The following is a 13,872-nucleotide window of genomic DNA, read 5'->3' on the forward strand; positions in this document are numbered from 1 at the left end:
CATGCATACTTGGTGCCTGTGGAGGCCAGCACAGGTTGTCGAGTCCTCTGCAGTACGTGGCTGTGAGCCAGTCTGTGATGAGTCTGAGTGCTCTTCGAGAGTAACAAGTGTTCTTAACTCCAAAACATTTCTTTAGTCCCAGGACTACAGGCTCTTAGCTGTCCCAGTTGCTGTTATGTGGTGATAGGGACTCACCGTCAGATTTATCAAGATAGAAATCTGGATTTGTGTTTGGATAGAGTTTTGTAGTTTATTCTAGAGTATTGAAGACCATTTAGGGAAGGCCAGACTGTCACAGCATGGTGGAGGCCCTGGGAAGCGTAAGAACTAGGCATTGTTAAAGATAGACTTAAGACAGTTACCGTGTTGTGTCTGTAGTTCTGTGGGTAGGTTATAGCTCAGGTCACTTGCCTTCTTCATGGCCACAAACTGTTGATCATACATGTGGCAGGCACAAAAGTGAGCACACACTTGACTTTCCCACAGCTGAGTTGACTGACGGGAAGGAGGAGATTGTGAGGGAAGAGAAGATGCTGGCAAGAGGAGAGTGTGTTCCTAAGAGAGCAGGTTATGCATACAATTCCTATAATGATGGCACAGCTGAAGACTGCTTACCATTGTAGTCTGCTCCCCCATCCAAGCTGGGCCTTGAAACCTGCTCACTAGTCATGTGATGAACGTCTTCATTCTACCTAATTAAAGATAGAAGCCCCTCCTGACACACCTGAAGAGCAAGGCGTAGCCACTGTGCTTGCTGCTGAGAGCACTGGAGGCAGGAAGTGAGGCCTCCTTTAGGACATGGCCTGTCAGGAAGCTTGTGTAGCCCAGGTCTGGTGCAAGGTTTTTGGGCCATATCAGTTTATTTTTGATGACAGATCTAGCGTTGGTTTTGAGAGACAGGTGGTGGTTAGATGTCTGTGGGTAAAAGGATGAAGCCATTGATTCACCAGTTACTTAATTCATGGGGTTTTAGAACATTTCTGTGTTGTCAGGTAAACGGTACAGTAGTAGCTGTCTGCCTCGAAGATTCTTGTTGGCTTGTGTAGGTCTCCATCTGACCTTGTGGGCTGATGTGTCCTCTCTCCAACTATGGAAACACTTATGTCCCTTTCTAGGAGACCATGGGAGAATGGCAAACATCATAGTCTAGAGGAGTTTGCTGGGGGCCGGTGGGTTTCCTCCAGTCACAGGAGGAAGACATGCAGCCTGGATTAGGTATTGGGTTCCTACTTTTAATTGAGGTCTTTTAAAAACTATTGTTGTTCCTCAACCAAATTTGCTTTGTTTTATTCATTAAGCAAACTTCCTGTCAGTGTCTAGTCTTTAATTACTAAAAGACTGAAAACATTTCATGCTGTTTTGACTAATTCTCTGTAGGTTTCTCTTCTGCCGGGCGGTGGTGGCACACGCCTTTAATCCCAGCGCCTGGGAGGCAGAGACAGGTGGATTTCTGAGTTCGAGGACAGCCAGGGCTACACAGAGAAACCCTGTCTCGAGAAAACAAAAAAACTCCACCTCTCTTCTGAAGATGCTTTTTAAATTATATGTGTGTGTGTGAATATATACATATATATATACATATATTTATATACATATATATGTATATATATATATAAATTATGAGTCTCTGACCCGGTTCCTTCTGCTCACAGGATACCATGTACCAGTGGTTCCTTCAGCTCACGGGTTACCATACCCCAGTGGTTCTGTCCTGCTTTCCACCCACTGACCTGCTGTCTTTCCACCTTCCCTCGCCTCACCTCACTCTTCAGTGGAAGCCTCTCTTATCTTCAGCAGGGAGATTCTTTCCACATCCTCTTCAACCTCCCTCTCATTTCCTTCCAAACCTGGACTCGATCTCTTTCCCATTGCCTGTGAGCCTTTCCTCTCTGCTGCCCTCTCTTCTTTCCAAGGCCTGCTTTTCCCCCCAAGCCATTTCAAGAGCCTGCTCCCAAAACCTGCCGCATCTGTGTCATCACCAGGAGAGTCCCCGCTCCCTCCACCATGTCCTGTACATGGACCCTGACATAGTTATTGCATTAAAGCTTCCCTCTAGTACCTGGTACAAGTCATCTGAGGACAGTGCAGTCGCGGCTTGGTGCGGGGAGAAGAGAGCAGCTTACTTTTAGGACTCTAGGAAAATAAACAAGAGCCAAGAGACAATTGGTTTTGCTGGTCAGATTTCCTGCTGTATGGAAAAGCAGCTTTTGATCTAAAGTTTGATGAATAAAATGAAAAACAATGTTTCTTAAAGGCCTGCTAAATCAAGAGTGACAGCCTGAGGGGTGTTTGCAGCTGGGGATCTGTTTACTCCTGTCCTGCATGCCCTCAAAAGGAAGAAGGCACCCCGTGAGCATCTCTGGCTGCCTACCTGTCATACTCAAGAGTCTAGCCTTGGACAGCAGTGACCATGGTCACACACTTAAATTTTCAGATCTGTAAGATGGGTAAAAACTTCAGGACATCCTGCTTGTACTCTGTAAAGTTGTACATATGTTGACATTGTTAACAGTTACCCTAGAAAGAATAATCAGGAATAAAGGCCTTTTTTAAAGACATGGTTGGAAATAAAGAATGAGAAAAGGAAGCAAACAAAACAGTTGTGCTTCAGAAGGAAGATTTTGAAGAAAATTGTTTTGTTTATGCTTGGGGAAAAAAAAAGGAAAGGAAACTTGGAGAGTGATGATGTCTTCGTAATAAGAACAAGCAGTCTTACTGTGGCACTTGGCAGTGGTAGGTCGCATGGGAAGAGGTAAGGAGCACTTTGGAGCGTCCGGAGTTGTTTCAGAGCAAGATGGGATGAGCGCAAGGAGACCTCTAAAAGCTACTCACTGGGGCTAGAGAGATGGCTTATCGGGTAAGAGCACTGACTGCTCTTCCGAAGGTCCTGAGTTCAAATCCTAGCAACCACATGTTGGCTCACAACCACCTGTAATGAGATCTGATGCCCTCTTTTGGAGCAGCTAAAGTCAACTATAGTGTACTTATGTATCATAATAAATAAATCTTTAAAAAAATAAAATAAAAAAGCTACTCACTCTATGTATGTGCCTGAACACTCAGTGTCTCACCACGTCAGCATAGGTCGTCTGCTTAACCCTCAGGAGCAACTGTACCTCTCCTAGAGCAGGGGCAGGTTCGTTGTTTTCCCCAGTAGATCTTTGCTGGCCACCGGACTTCCAGCTGTTCCGTGGGTTAGCCATCAGTTTAGCCTCGTTGGTATTGTGAATCTTCCTCAGGAGGCCATGTTCTATCTGTCACTGCTTCACTGCCTGCAGCTCTTGGTGTCCTCTCTCCGTACTTGTTCGTTCCCCTTTCTGGCTTGCACTATGATTAATCATCGCTGTGTTTGTATTTACAGGGTGGATGCGTGGACTCCACAAACCAGAGTCTAGTTCTGCTGCTCATGACCCTTGGGCAGCAGGACGTTTCCAAGGTCCTGCTGGGACCACTCTCGCCCTACACGTAAGCAGCTTTCGTTTGTCCTCCCTCGTGTTCTGTTTGGTTTTCTGGATGTACAGATGACACGAATGTGCTGTGTGCAGCCTTAGCCTGTGTGTGACCATAGCAGCGTCCCTGCTTGTACTGATCTTTAACTAGCCAGCAGTGGCAACTATTAACTTGAGGTTTATTTCTTCACACATGGGTTTGAGCCTTCCCTTCTTCCCAGTACACCTGCCGTCCTCATGTTATCTGAGCTCTCTCACATGCACGGGTAGTTCTTTGTCTTTATGTTTTCTTTCTATTCTGGAGATAAACATGTAACTTGAAGCTTTTTCATTCCCATCTTCCTCCTGACATTTTTTTTTAATTTTTATTAATTCACTTTACATCTTGCTGGCATTCTTATCGTGGCCAATGGGCTATCTTTCTAATAATATTCCATATTAGCTGGCTAGAAGAGCTAAAGAGAGGCAAAATTCATGGGAACATTACCAGACCAGTTGGGAATTAAAGAGATGGGTTTGGGCAGCTGGATATTAGCAGAACTTAACGGCTAGGGTATAAGAACATGCATACCCCAAGAATAGTAGCTAATTGGAAGACTCGAGTTACAGAGCGCAAAGCTCAAGACGCATTTCTAGTCAGGGATAAATGAGCAGGTTTGGAAACAGGCTTACATGTATGTGTGTGTTTGCATGTATGTACACACATGTATATTCATTACATGCTCACAGACTTAAGCAAGCTGGTTGGTCAGCTAGGGGGCAAGGAGGAGCAGGTAGATCTGAGACTGAACTGTCCTTTTTCGGTTATCATGGTACCGATGCTGTAGCTCTGAAAGGTACAGTACTGTGATAGCTGAAGAATGGTGGTGCCATCACGTTGGGGGGAGGGGCTGACAGCCGGACACCAGAAGGGTTCATTTACTTTTAGAGTTGGTTGAGGGAGGTTTTTGGAACAGAAGATGAAAGGGAATATACTCTCTTAGCAGCAGGGGACATCGATAAACAGGAAAGTCCCCAAGAGCCACACGTTATCTCCTGATAAGATGTGTAAAGTGTTTCACAGGACAGGAAACCTCGACTTGAGTAATCCTAATGACATGCCAACTGCAGAAGTCCACGTTGCTCAAACAGAATGTCACTGGAGTGTTGGGGGGGGCAGGGCGGCAAGCACAGCTCCCCAGGTGCAGGATCCCACCAGAGTTCCTGGAAGCAGCTGGTGGTTGTGTTGCCATCTTGGGATGGTTGATGTCTTAGCTGGTCAGTGCTGTGTTCAGCTTCTGCCCCTGGGCAGCAGAGGCTCCATGGCTCTTCTGGAGTCAGTAAAAGCCACTGTCTCCAAATGTGTGTGGCAGAACAGCATGTGAACATGGAATATATGTTTTTATATTTTTTCTTATTTTTTTAAAGTTGGTTTTGGAGAGTCTTCTGCTTCGACTCTGGGGCCTTGTATAATCTTTTAATGTCTGTAGCCTTTTGGGATGTGACTGTCCTTCGCCACATAATCCTTTTAGGTTTCCTTTCTTCTTCCAGAAAGCTAAAATGACTGCGTCTCCTGGAAGACAGTAGTCTGCTCCGAGTGGAGCTTTAAAAGTAGTCCAGGTGGGAGCGTTCTGTGCCTTGAGATTTGGCTTGGGTCTGAGGCTTGGACACACGCTCCTTCCCCTGGGGCTTAGCGTACCCTGCCTCCTCTACCATACACATATCCCACCTGCCCCAAGCAAGCACAGATGGAGAATTGTGTTCAAAAAAGGCATGTCTGGGACTGGGACCCCTTTGCCCTTAATCTTGTGGAAGGCTCCAGCGTCTCAGAAGATGAAGGGTGAGCATGGGCCCTTACAGGCACGAATGGGACAGGCACCATGACTCATCATGGAGTAGGGAGGAGTATCATGTGCATATTCTTTCTTGTGCTATTCAAGTCGTAGACACAGTTTTTTTGGACCTCACTTTCCTTGAGGAAAGGAAGAATATTCTTGGTTTGAAAAAAGCACGTGTGTTTCTTCTGGCAGTTTGCACGTGTTTGATTTGTGTGACTAGCATCTCAGGTGCCGTTTTCTGAAGTGCCAGGATTAAGACATTTTCTCTCTGTTCAGGCCCTTGCTGAGAAGTATGAGTTATATGTTCCTCCCTCACCTGCTTTCCCTGTCGCTAGGAGATTGCTGCTTCGGCTCCTCTACTATTTCAGGAAATAAGTCTATATGCATGACCTTCTAGAGGCCAGACAGTTTTTTTCATTTGAATGCCATAGACACTAGAAGAGAACCTCTCTTTGTTTTAAGTTTGAGTAATGTTGGCTTTTAGTTTTAAGCCTGGGAAGCTTAATTTTACATTTTAGTGAGAAATTATATTTTATTTACAAGTTGAAGTAACATAAAAATTCATAATTATCATATACCAGTATATATCAGTATATCAAATATCTTTATATATCAAGATACACACACATCATCATCATCATTATCATCATCAGGCACTTAGAATCATCAGGCTCAGAAACCCTGACAGATCAAAGTTACACGCTTCAGCTTTCTGCCTGTGCATAGGCCTTGGTGTCCAACCTGTCTGTACTTAAGATCTGTCTATGCTACAGTGCCACCATGGGAGATTGATGTTGAGTATTTGTGAGCCTCTGTTGATAGCATGTATGGTCAGGCTCTGAGCAGCATTCGTGGCATTATATCTAAGGAACTCAGATCCCGCCTGGACACCCCTCATCTTTTCCCAGTCCATCCCTCATCATCTCACTCTGAGCTCCAGGAGGTGAACTTCCACAGAGGGAGCTCAGGCCTGAAGTCAGCTGCACACTGACTAGTGAGCTGTCTATAAATCTATGTATTCTTTCTAAAGTTTACGGCCTACCTCTAGTCACATCCCTTAACAAACTGTAATTTCTATTTATCCTTCCACAGAACGGTGTAGGTGGTATTTGTTTAACAGGCATGCACGGTGTCTGCTGTGATCTGGACACTGTTGTTTGAGTTTTGTTTTTGTTTTTTTTTTCTGGTTGTGGTGCTAGCGATCAAGTCCAGGGCCTTATGATCTTAGCCAACCGAGTGCTCTACTATATGAGCTAGGTAGCCACAATCCCCAGATAATCTTTTTTTTTTTTTTAATTCTTTTATTTTCTTCAGATTATAATAGAATTATATCATTTCCCTTTTCTCTTTCCTCCTTCCACACTCTCTCATATATTTGCGCTCTCTCATAATGGCTGTTACTTTCATACATACATACATGCATACATACTTATTCCTAAATACATGAATGCAGCTTGTATGAATATTTTCAGGGCTGACCATTTGGATAACCATTTGACTTTGCTGACACTCAACATCATGCCACAACTTTCAGGAGCCCTCATTTCAGCTTCTGCACACCTTAGACCGTGACGCTTTTTTTATAAAGTGAGAGGTTGGCTGTGTGCCAGCGGCACAGTCAACCCAGTTCTGTTTCCTGTTGCCTTTAACCAAGTTTAATAATGTCATTCTTGGAGTAGAGTTGAAGTGTTAGCATCAGACACACCACTGGTCTCAAAAGCTGCCATGTTCTGACTGCAGAGAACCATGTGAAGTGGTCTTTCCTTACTCCCAGACCTTGTTCCTCAGCCTCTAGGGACAACTCCTTAGACCTAACGTGTTGACAACCCTAACCCTGGCCCACATCCAGGTGACACAGAAACCTTCTGCTGAAACGGAGGCAGGATTTTCTGTCTATCACTAGAAAGAGCCTGGCCCATCACTGCTGCTCTCTGCTTGTGCTCCCAGGGCTTTGGAGGGCCTGGGCCTGAACCTGTCCAGGCCTGGCCATTGGGATTCTGTGGGCAGATGATCCTTGCTTGTTGACAGTGATGGTGGGAACAACCAACCTTTGGTAGCACACCGGGACAATTATCTCTGCTTCCAGAATTCTCTGAAACCTCCTTGTCAGATTGAGTGGGGGCTTTCATAGCAAAGCCTTGTTTGTTTTAACAGTGAATCACTTTGTTCTAAAGGGGAAGATAGACAGACAGACAGACAGACATATCATTGCAGATCCAGTTGTCAAGTGAGAAATTAAGATCATTTACTCAGAAGTTACATAAAATTCCAGTTGCCCCAAGAGGCTTATAAGAAAAACTGCTCCTTGCTTTTGGATCAGACATGACCCCCCCACCCCCCATTCTTTTTCTTGTTAGAGACAGGGTTTCTCCTTATCCTTGGCTGTCCTGGAACTCCGTCTGTAGACTAGGCTGGCCATGAACTCAGATCCACCTGGAGCTGCTTCCCGAGTGCTAGGATCAAAGGTGTGCACCACCACGGCCCAGCCAATTTCATTTTCTTAAGGAAGCTGTTTGTTTAGGTTTAACATTATCCCTTGTTCTGTTTCAACTCATTTTTGCTTTTTAATATCCTAGCTACAGTAGATGTAGGGAAACTGAGGCTGGAGGCTGAAGAAGGGCCTTCTGAAATATCCCTTAATCCCATCTACTGCTGCCTTCCTCAGGCAGCCCGAGAAAGGCAACAACCTTTGCTTTTCCTAACTGTTCCAAAAGCTACACATTTCTCCAAGCTGTCCATAAACAGGTCTGCTCACTCGGTTCTGTATCTCTCCCACCCTCCTCCAAGACACCAAGCAAGCTGAAGTCCCCAGGAGTTCTGCCAGCAGGGGAGGGCATCTGGCTTTTTTAGCACAGTTGAATGATTCAATGTGAAGTAGCTGAATGAGGCCCAGAGGGAAGCTAGCCTCAGGCCTGTGTTAGTCCACGAAGCACAGCAGTGAGGGAGTCGGGCTGCCTTCTCCTCAGCCTATAGCTGAGTTAGGGAGGTCCTGGTGTTTTTCTCTGCTCCTGCCAGCTGGAAGCTTGGCTCACACATGTGTGTGGTCTGTTTATCTGGGGTTTGTGTCTTTGTCTTCTAAGACAGGATGTAGAAATAGATGATGTATGGAAAAAGGAGAAGAAAACAGAAAAAAGAGAGGGAAAATTCCTATGGTTAGTAAGACCAGAAAGCCAGCAGGGGGAGAGCTGGCTTCCCTTAATTACCAAGAACGCTGAAGTCACTTCTCAGTCCCCCCATGCCTCAGTCCTCCTTGGTGCCTCAATAGCAGGGAGAGAGTTAGACAGAAGGCCACCATTGTTGAGACACTTGTGTGACTTACCCAGAGGGTGAGCACTGTGTGGCAGTAAGCAGAGAACGCTGTAGAAACTCATTTAAGACAGGGAAGAATCAGGTGGCTGGGTGTTAGTGGTGAGGAGGGCTCCATGGAGGAGTTTAAAATGGGCTTGCATTGTAAAGACGAAGTCCTGTGGTCTCACATGGAGGGACAGCGAAGTAGATCTTGCCTGAGATCTTGTGACATGCCTACAGCTCAGACAGAGGGTGAGTTGATCTGCCATGCTCCAGTCTCTTGGTATATTTCTCTCCTGTGAGCGGATCAAGCACAGGGAGGCACATTCATCGCAGCAGGCTTCATCATTAATTTCATACCTAATTGACTAGGGTTGGGACCCGGGATCAGTACATTTTTTAAATTCATAGATGTGTAGAAATATAATTTATGCAGCCATACAGTTTGCCCATTTACAGTGTACAGTTTAACAGTTTTTAGTATACTCATAGAGTTGAATAACCACAGTTTAATTTTAGCACATTTTTATCACCCGGAAAGAAACATTGTGCCCATTTGTGGTCACTGCCCATTTGTCCCGTTGTCCCAGCTCTGCTGCAGGAATAGAGAGCTCTTGTGACCACTGTCTAGAAAAAAAGTCATGTAATGATACAGGTTCTTAGTAACTACCTCTTTCACTTAGCACAGTTTAGAGAGCTTGTCCTGCTGGAGCAGATAGATACCAGTGCTTTAGAGTATCCTATGAATGGGGACACGCCTATTATTTTGTCAGTTGGTGGACATTGGGTTGTTATGCATTTTTTTAAATTTATTTTATCTATGAGTACACTGTCACTGTCTTGAGACACACCAGAAGAGAGGGCATTACAGATGGCTGTGAGCCACTGTGTGGTTGCTGGGAATTGAACACAGGACCTCCTGAAGAGTTAGTCAGGGCTCTTAACCACGGAGCCATCTCTCCAGCCCCCTCCTTATGCGTTATTGGGTAGTTCGTTCCAGTGAACAGCGCCGCTGCGAATGTGAGTGTTTGTGTTTTTGTAGGGTGTGAGCTTTCACTTTCCTCAAGCACACGTCTCGGAGTGACAAGTTATACCTTGACCCCATGCTTGAGTTGGAAGGGCTGATTGTTTTCTAGGCAGCGATGGTTTACAACCCTGTCATGGTGTGAGGTAGCTCCCTCACCACCTCCCACCACACGTCACTGTGCTTTTGTTAGTGCCACCAGTTGAGCATGAAGTAGTTTTTTCCCCCCCGCAGACTTGCTTTTCATTTCGCTAATGGCAGATGAGACAGAGTCTCTTTCCATTTGCTTGCTGTGTCCTTAAGGGGACTCTCCTTTGATCTCTTGCCTGTCTTTTTAGTTGTTTCCTAAATTACTGTAAGAATATCTGTTCTCTTATTGCTCTGATTTTGGTATTTCTGTTTTAGCAACTGTTAAACTGTTGCCCAAACGTAATGGCGTTCACCCCGTTCAGTGTTTACAGAGGCCTTCGGAAGAGCTTGAGCTGATTTCATGTAGATGGGAAGGAGTCAAATACCTCCATTCTTTGCTTGTGAATCATCAGTCATTCCCATGTCATTTGCCTGATTTATTCCCGATAAAGCTATTAACTTGACCTTAAGTATGTGGGTTTATTTCTTAACCCCCCAGTTTTGTTCCATTGATGTGCACGTCTAGAATCAGTATGATTACAGTTCCTCGGGTGATCTCTGAACTATGTGGCTGGGGTGGGGAAACTTGCTGGATCAGGAAGCAGTATACCACGGGTGTCTGTGTGAGACTTTATTGCAGATGAACAGAACAGAGTTGTTCTTTAGCAGTGCTTCTTCAGCTTGCTCCATCAGAGCCACCCGGGATGCTTGCTGGTAGTAGATTTCTGGTCCCTGTGCCCTGACAGCACAGAATACAGGAAAGATTAGAGCGTGTGTTTACATGTGCTCTGTGATTCTAGGCATTTCCACGAGGATGCTTCCTCTAACCCTTAGGGCCCTATGTGTTTAGTGAATGTTCCCGGTGAGCCCTCTGGCTAACCTGGGGTCACACTGAGTATACTAAGGCAGCAGTTCGAAGCCCCTGAAGCATTGCTGTCTTAGCAAGGGGGTGGGGTGCCATGCTTTCTTTTCAGGAAGTGGTAAGAACCAGCCTGCCTCATGAGCCGTTCGTTCACAGTGTTGACTGAGCTCTTCTCTGGTACTTTAGTTAACACTTGTCTCCTGTTAAGTATGCACACGAAAGCACACAAGTACACTTCTTCCCTTCTCTGTGGCTTTATTTAAAGTTTAACAACTATTCTTAAGAACCTTGAACTTCTGTGGTCTGTAGCAGCAGATGGAGATGTGTGTGGGGAAGTGTTCCTGGTTTCATCTTTGCTTTGACTACAGTGCCCCTAGCACCAGTAACAGAGCCTGAATCTAATGGAGACTTTCAGGAAGTACTGTTGAGTAAGTGGACGGCAGTTGCTGGAGTACAGGATAAGAAATGCTCTTTGTTCATCTCTTTTTACCCCGTAGTGCTGTGACTAAGGAGAGAAATGTACGTACCACTCAAGATTACCTCTGTATTTGCGACTGTAATAAGTATGTGGGATGAGGAGACTGAGTGTCTTACACTGACCTGTTTCCAGCCGAGCTTACTTTGTTGAGTGTGTGTGTGTCTCTGCAGACTGCTCTGGGCCTCTTGGGAAGCTGACAGGCTATAAATATTTAAGCAGTTTTGATTTCAATTTTCTTAGTCTCAGAAATTAAAATTTGGGGTTTTAGGAGGACAGGGTTTCTTTTAAAATGAATGTTTTCATTATTTTCTTTTAGGATAGAATTTTTACGGCATTTGAAGAGCTTTTTCCAGGTTATGTTTAAAGTTGAAACCAAGCCATGTGGTGAAGAACTCAAGGGTGGGGACAAAGTGCTAATGACCTGCGTTGGTATTGGCTTCTCTAACCTCAGCAAGACCCTCAAGTGATCCCCTGCAACATCAGGCTCTGCTGTGTATGGATGAAGCAGAAAGATGCCAAGGATCAAAGGAACCAAGTCCAGACATTTCCATCCAGGACAGGACAGCCTCGTAACATTAAAGACTTTCTTTCTTTTCCACTGAAAATACTGATGTGCAAATAAAAGCTGTCTCTCCCATGTGGCTTCCAGCTGCTTCTCCAGTGACATGTCTCAGAGGCCAGACTGTGGCCTTCCCGACTCACCTGGAGGAGGGGCCCTCAGTCAGTGGCCGTGCTGCTACACAGGGTCCTGGCAGCTCTTTGTTGTCTCTGGACTGTGGCTTTGTGCAGGGGTTCATGTATCAGTGTGTGCAGAAGCTCTGTAGTCATGACAGGCTAGGAGCCTGCCAGAGGCTGGGCATGGGTTCTCTCTCTTGCCTTGTGAATGAGTTGCTTGCATGGGCACATGCTATAGGTAACTTGTGTGTGTGTGTATGGGTCTGCTGGTTGGGGTGGGGAGGGCAGACATGTCTTAAATGTTTGGTATGGCATAAAGTTTTGTTTTTATTCTTCTAATTGCACTGTAGTATAAATTATTATAAGAAAACTCAAGAGTATTTTGTTCATTTGATATTTTCTAATTCAAAAACATTAGATCTGAGTTAAAGACGTAACAGAGTCTGGGGTTTTACCTACTTATAAGCTATTATTCCTGTTTCATGGATGCTAACAGAAGACATCAAAGTCCCTGGTCAGAGACATAGAACTTTATAGCACAGCAGGCAGCATAGACGTATTTAAACCGATGTCTCTACTGCCAAGTCCTGCTATGGAAGGGAGGGGCTCAGGATGACGCACATACAGTTAGATTTGTAAGACAGGTTCATTTCCATGGCAAGTCTGTTCTTTGTTCCACTAGAGGTACTACGTCACCACTCAAGATTGCTGACTGCAGACACCCTTCTGAGAAGGGGCTCAGGCAGAGACCAGCATAAATGTGAGGGATACGCAGACCAGGCAGATACCCCTGCCATTCCATAGACTGTATGTGCGATGGGTGTACAGGACAAGGAACCACTGTCCCTCCTGGTGGAGGGCCTTTGGGGGGAAGTCGGGATGGCCTCTGCCTCACCGTCTTCCACAGAACCTTTTCACTGAAAGAGCAGCGCTGTTGGCTGCTGACTGAGGATGCAGAAGTCAGCAGTCTGACCTCGAGGAACGCCTGGACATTCTGGACGAGGCCCTGAGCCCAGAGCTTTGCATGTCAGTGTTCTGTCTATACATAGCAGATGGTTTAAGACGATGCTCATTCACCATCCCAGAGTCGATAGGTCTGAAGTGTGGCAGGCATAGTTAGTGTCTCTCTGGCCTCTCATAAGGTTGCTATCAAGGACTTAACCCTTCAAGCTCTCGGGCTCTGCGTAAAAGAAGGCATAGGCATAGGTTTCAGTGTGTGGGACTGAAGTCCATTTTTTTGCTGGCTGCTGCCAACAGCTTTGCCTGGTGGACTCTGCCGTCTTTCCTTTTCATTTGACTCACTCCTCTGTCTTCAGACCAGCTCAGCTGTATCAAATCCCTTACATCTAAACTTAGTCTGACTTCCTCTTGGGGTGCCCACTAGGGAAAACATTACCTTGACGTAATTTGTGGTATCCCACTCCCGCCCGAGTACTCCTCCTGTCATAGGGTTAGCCAGTCATAGCACTATCTGAATTGGTGTTTAATTGGTCATCTTAGAGTTCTGCCTATCATAGTTGAGGCCACTGCTGTTTTAAATCAGACCTGCCCAAATAGAGCTTAAGTGGCCACATTGTCTTGAACCTGCCAGATTTTCTATGATAGAGGAAAAAAAAAATCTATCAATAGGTTTCATACAAGCTTCGGAAATGGTGCTGTTCGTAGAAGCTTAAGCAGATTGTCACAAGTAGCAAAGGGGACATGTGTATCTGTTAGGTTTTGAGGAAATGATGTACTCCAACTGATGAAGGTAGACGCCATGTTAAAAATGAAGGTACCCAGCCTAGTGATGGCACATGGCGATCTTATTTGTCTGCTCTCTGGCTTATGTGTCTGGATCACCAGGGCTGGGACAGAGTAGCAGGGTAGCTGCTGGTCTCTGTTTTGGAGTAAGGGCTGTTACCCACTGCTGCATCTGGCTGTGCCCCGACATCCCTAAGTTCTTGCTGGTCTTCAGGGAAGGATGTTAGAAGGGACCACCTGTGCTTTGCAGTGGCTGCCTGTCTTGCTATGGGAAGGGAACTGACAAGCAACTTCAGGTTGTTTAGTTCCTGGAACTCTCTCCACAGACCCATTCTTCCCCCTGTCATGAGCTCTGTGGGTCACTGCTGTCTTGAACCCATTATGCAATTAAATTTAATTGCATAAAG

At 45.5% G+C, this 13,872-nt stretch overlaps 1 protein-coding gene across 1 annotated transcript in view; it reads left to right on the forward strand.

Annotated features, from left to right (window-relative positions):
- Rcl1 (RNA terminal phosphate cyclase like 1) overlaps window positions 1-12,092 on the forward strand; it is a 42,400-nt gene extending 30,308 nt beyond the window's left edge. Inside the window, exons 8-9 of the mRNA XM_031390051.1 lie at window positions 3,362-3,465; window positions 11,364-12,092. Coding sequence (XP_031245911.1) covers window positions 3,362-3,465; window positions 11,364-11,514 — 255 coding nt within the window. The 3' untranslated portion in view covers window positions 11,515-12,092. The remainder of the gene's footprint in view (window positions 1-3,361; window positions 3,466-11,363) is intronic.
- Window positions 12,093-13,872: the final 1,780 nt, after the last annotated feature.

The sequence above is a fragment of the Mastomys coucha genome, unplaced genomic scaffold (assembly GCF_008632895.1).
Source record: "Mastomys coucha isolate ucsf_1 unplaced genomic scaffold, UCSF_Mcou_1 pScaffold21, whole genome shotgun sequence".
NCBI classification, from domain to species: domain Eukaryota; kingdom Metazoa; phylum Chordata; class Mammalia; order Rodentia; family Muridae; genus Mastomys; species Mastomys coucha.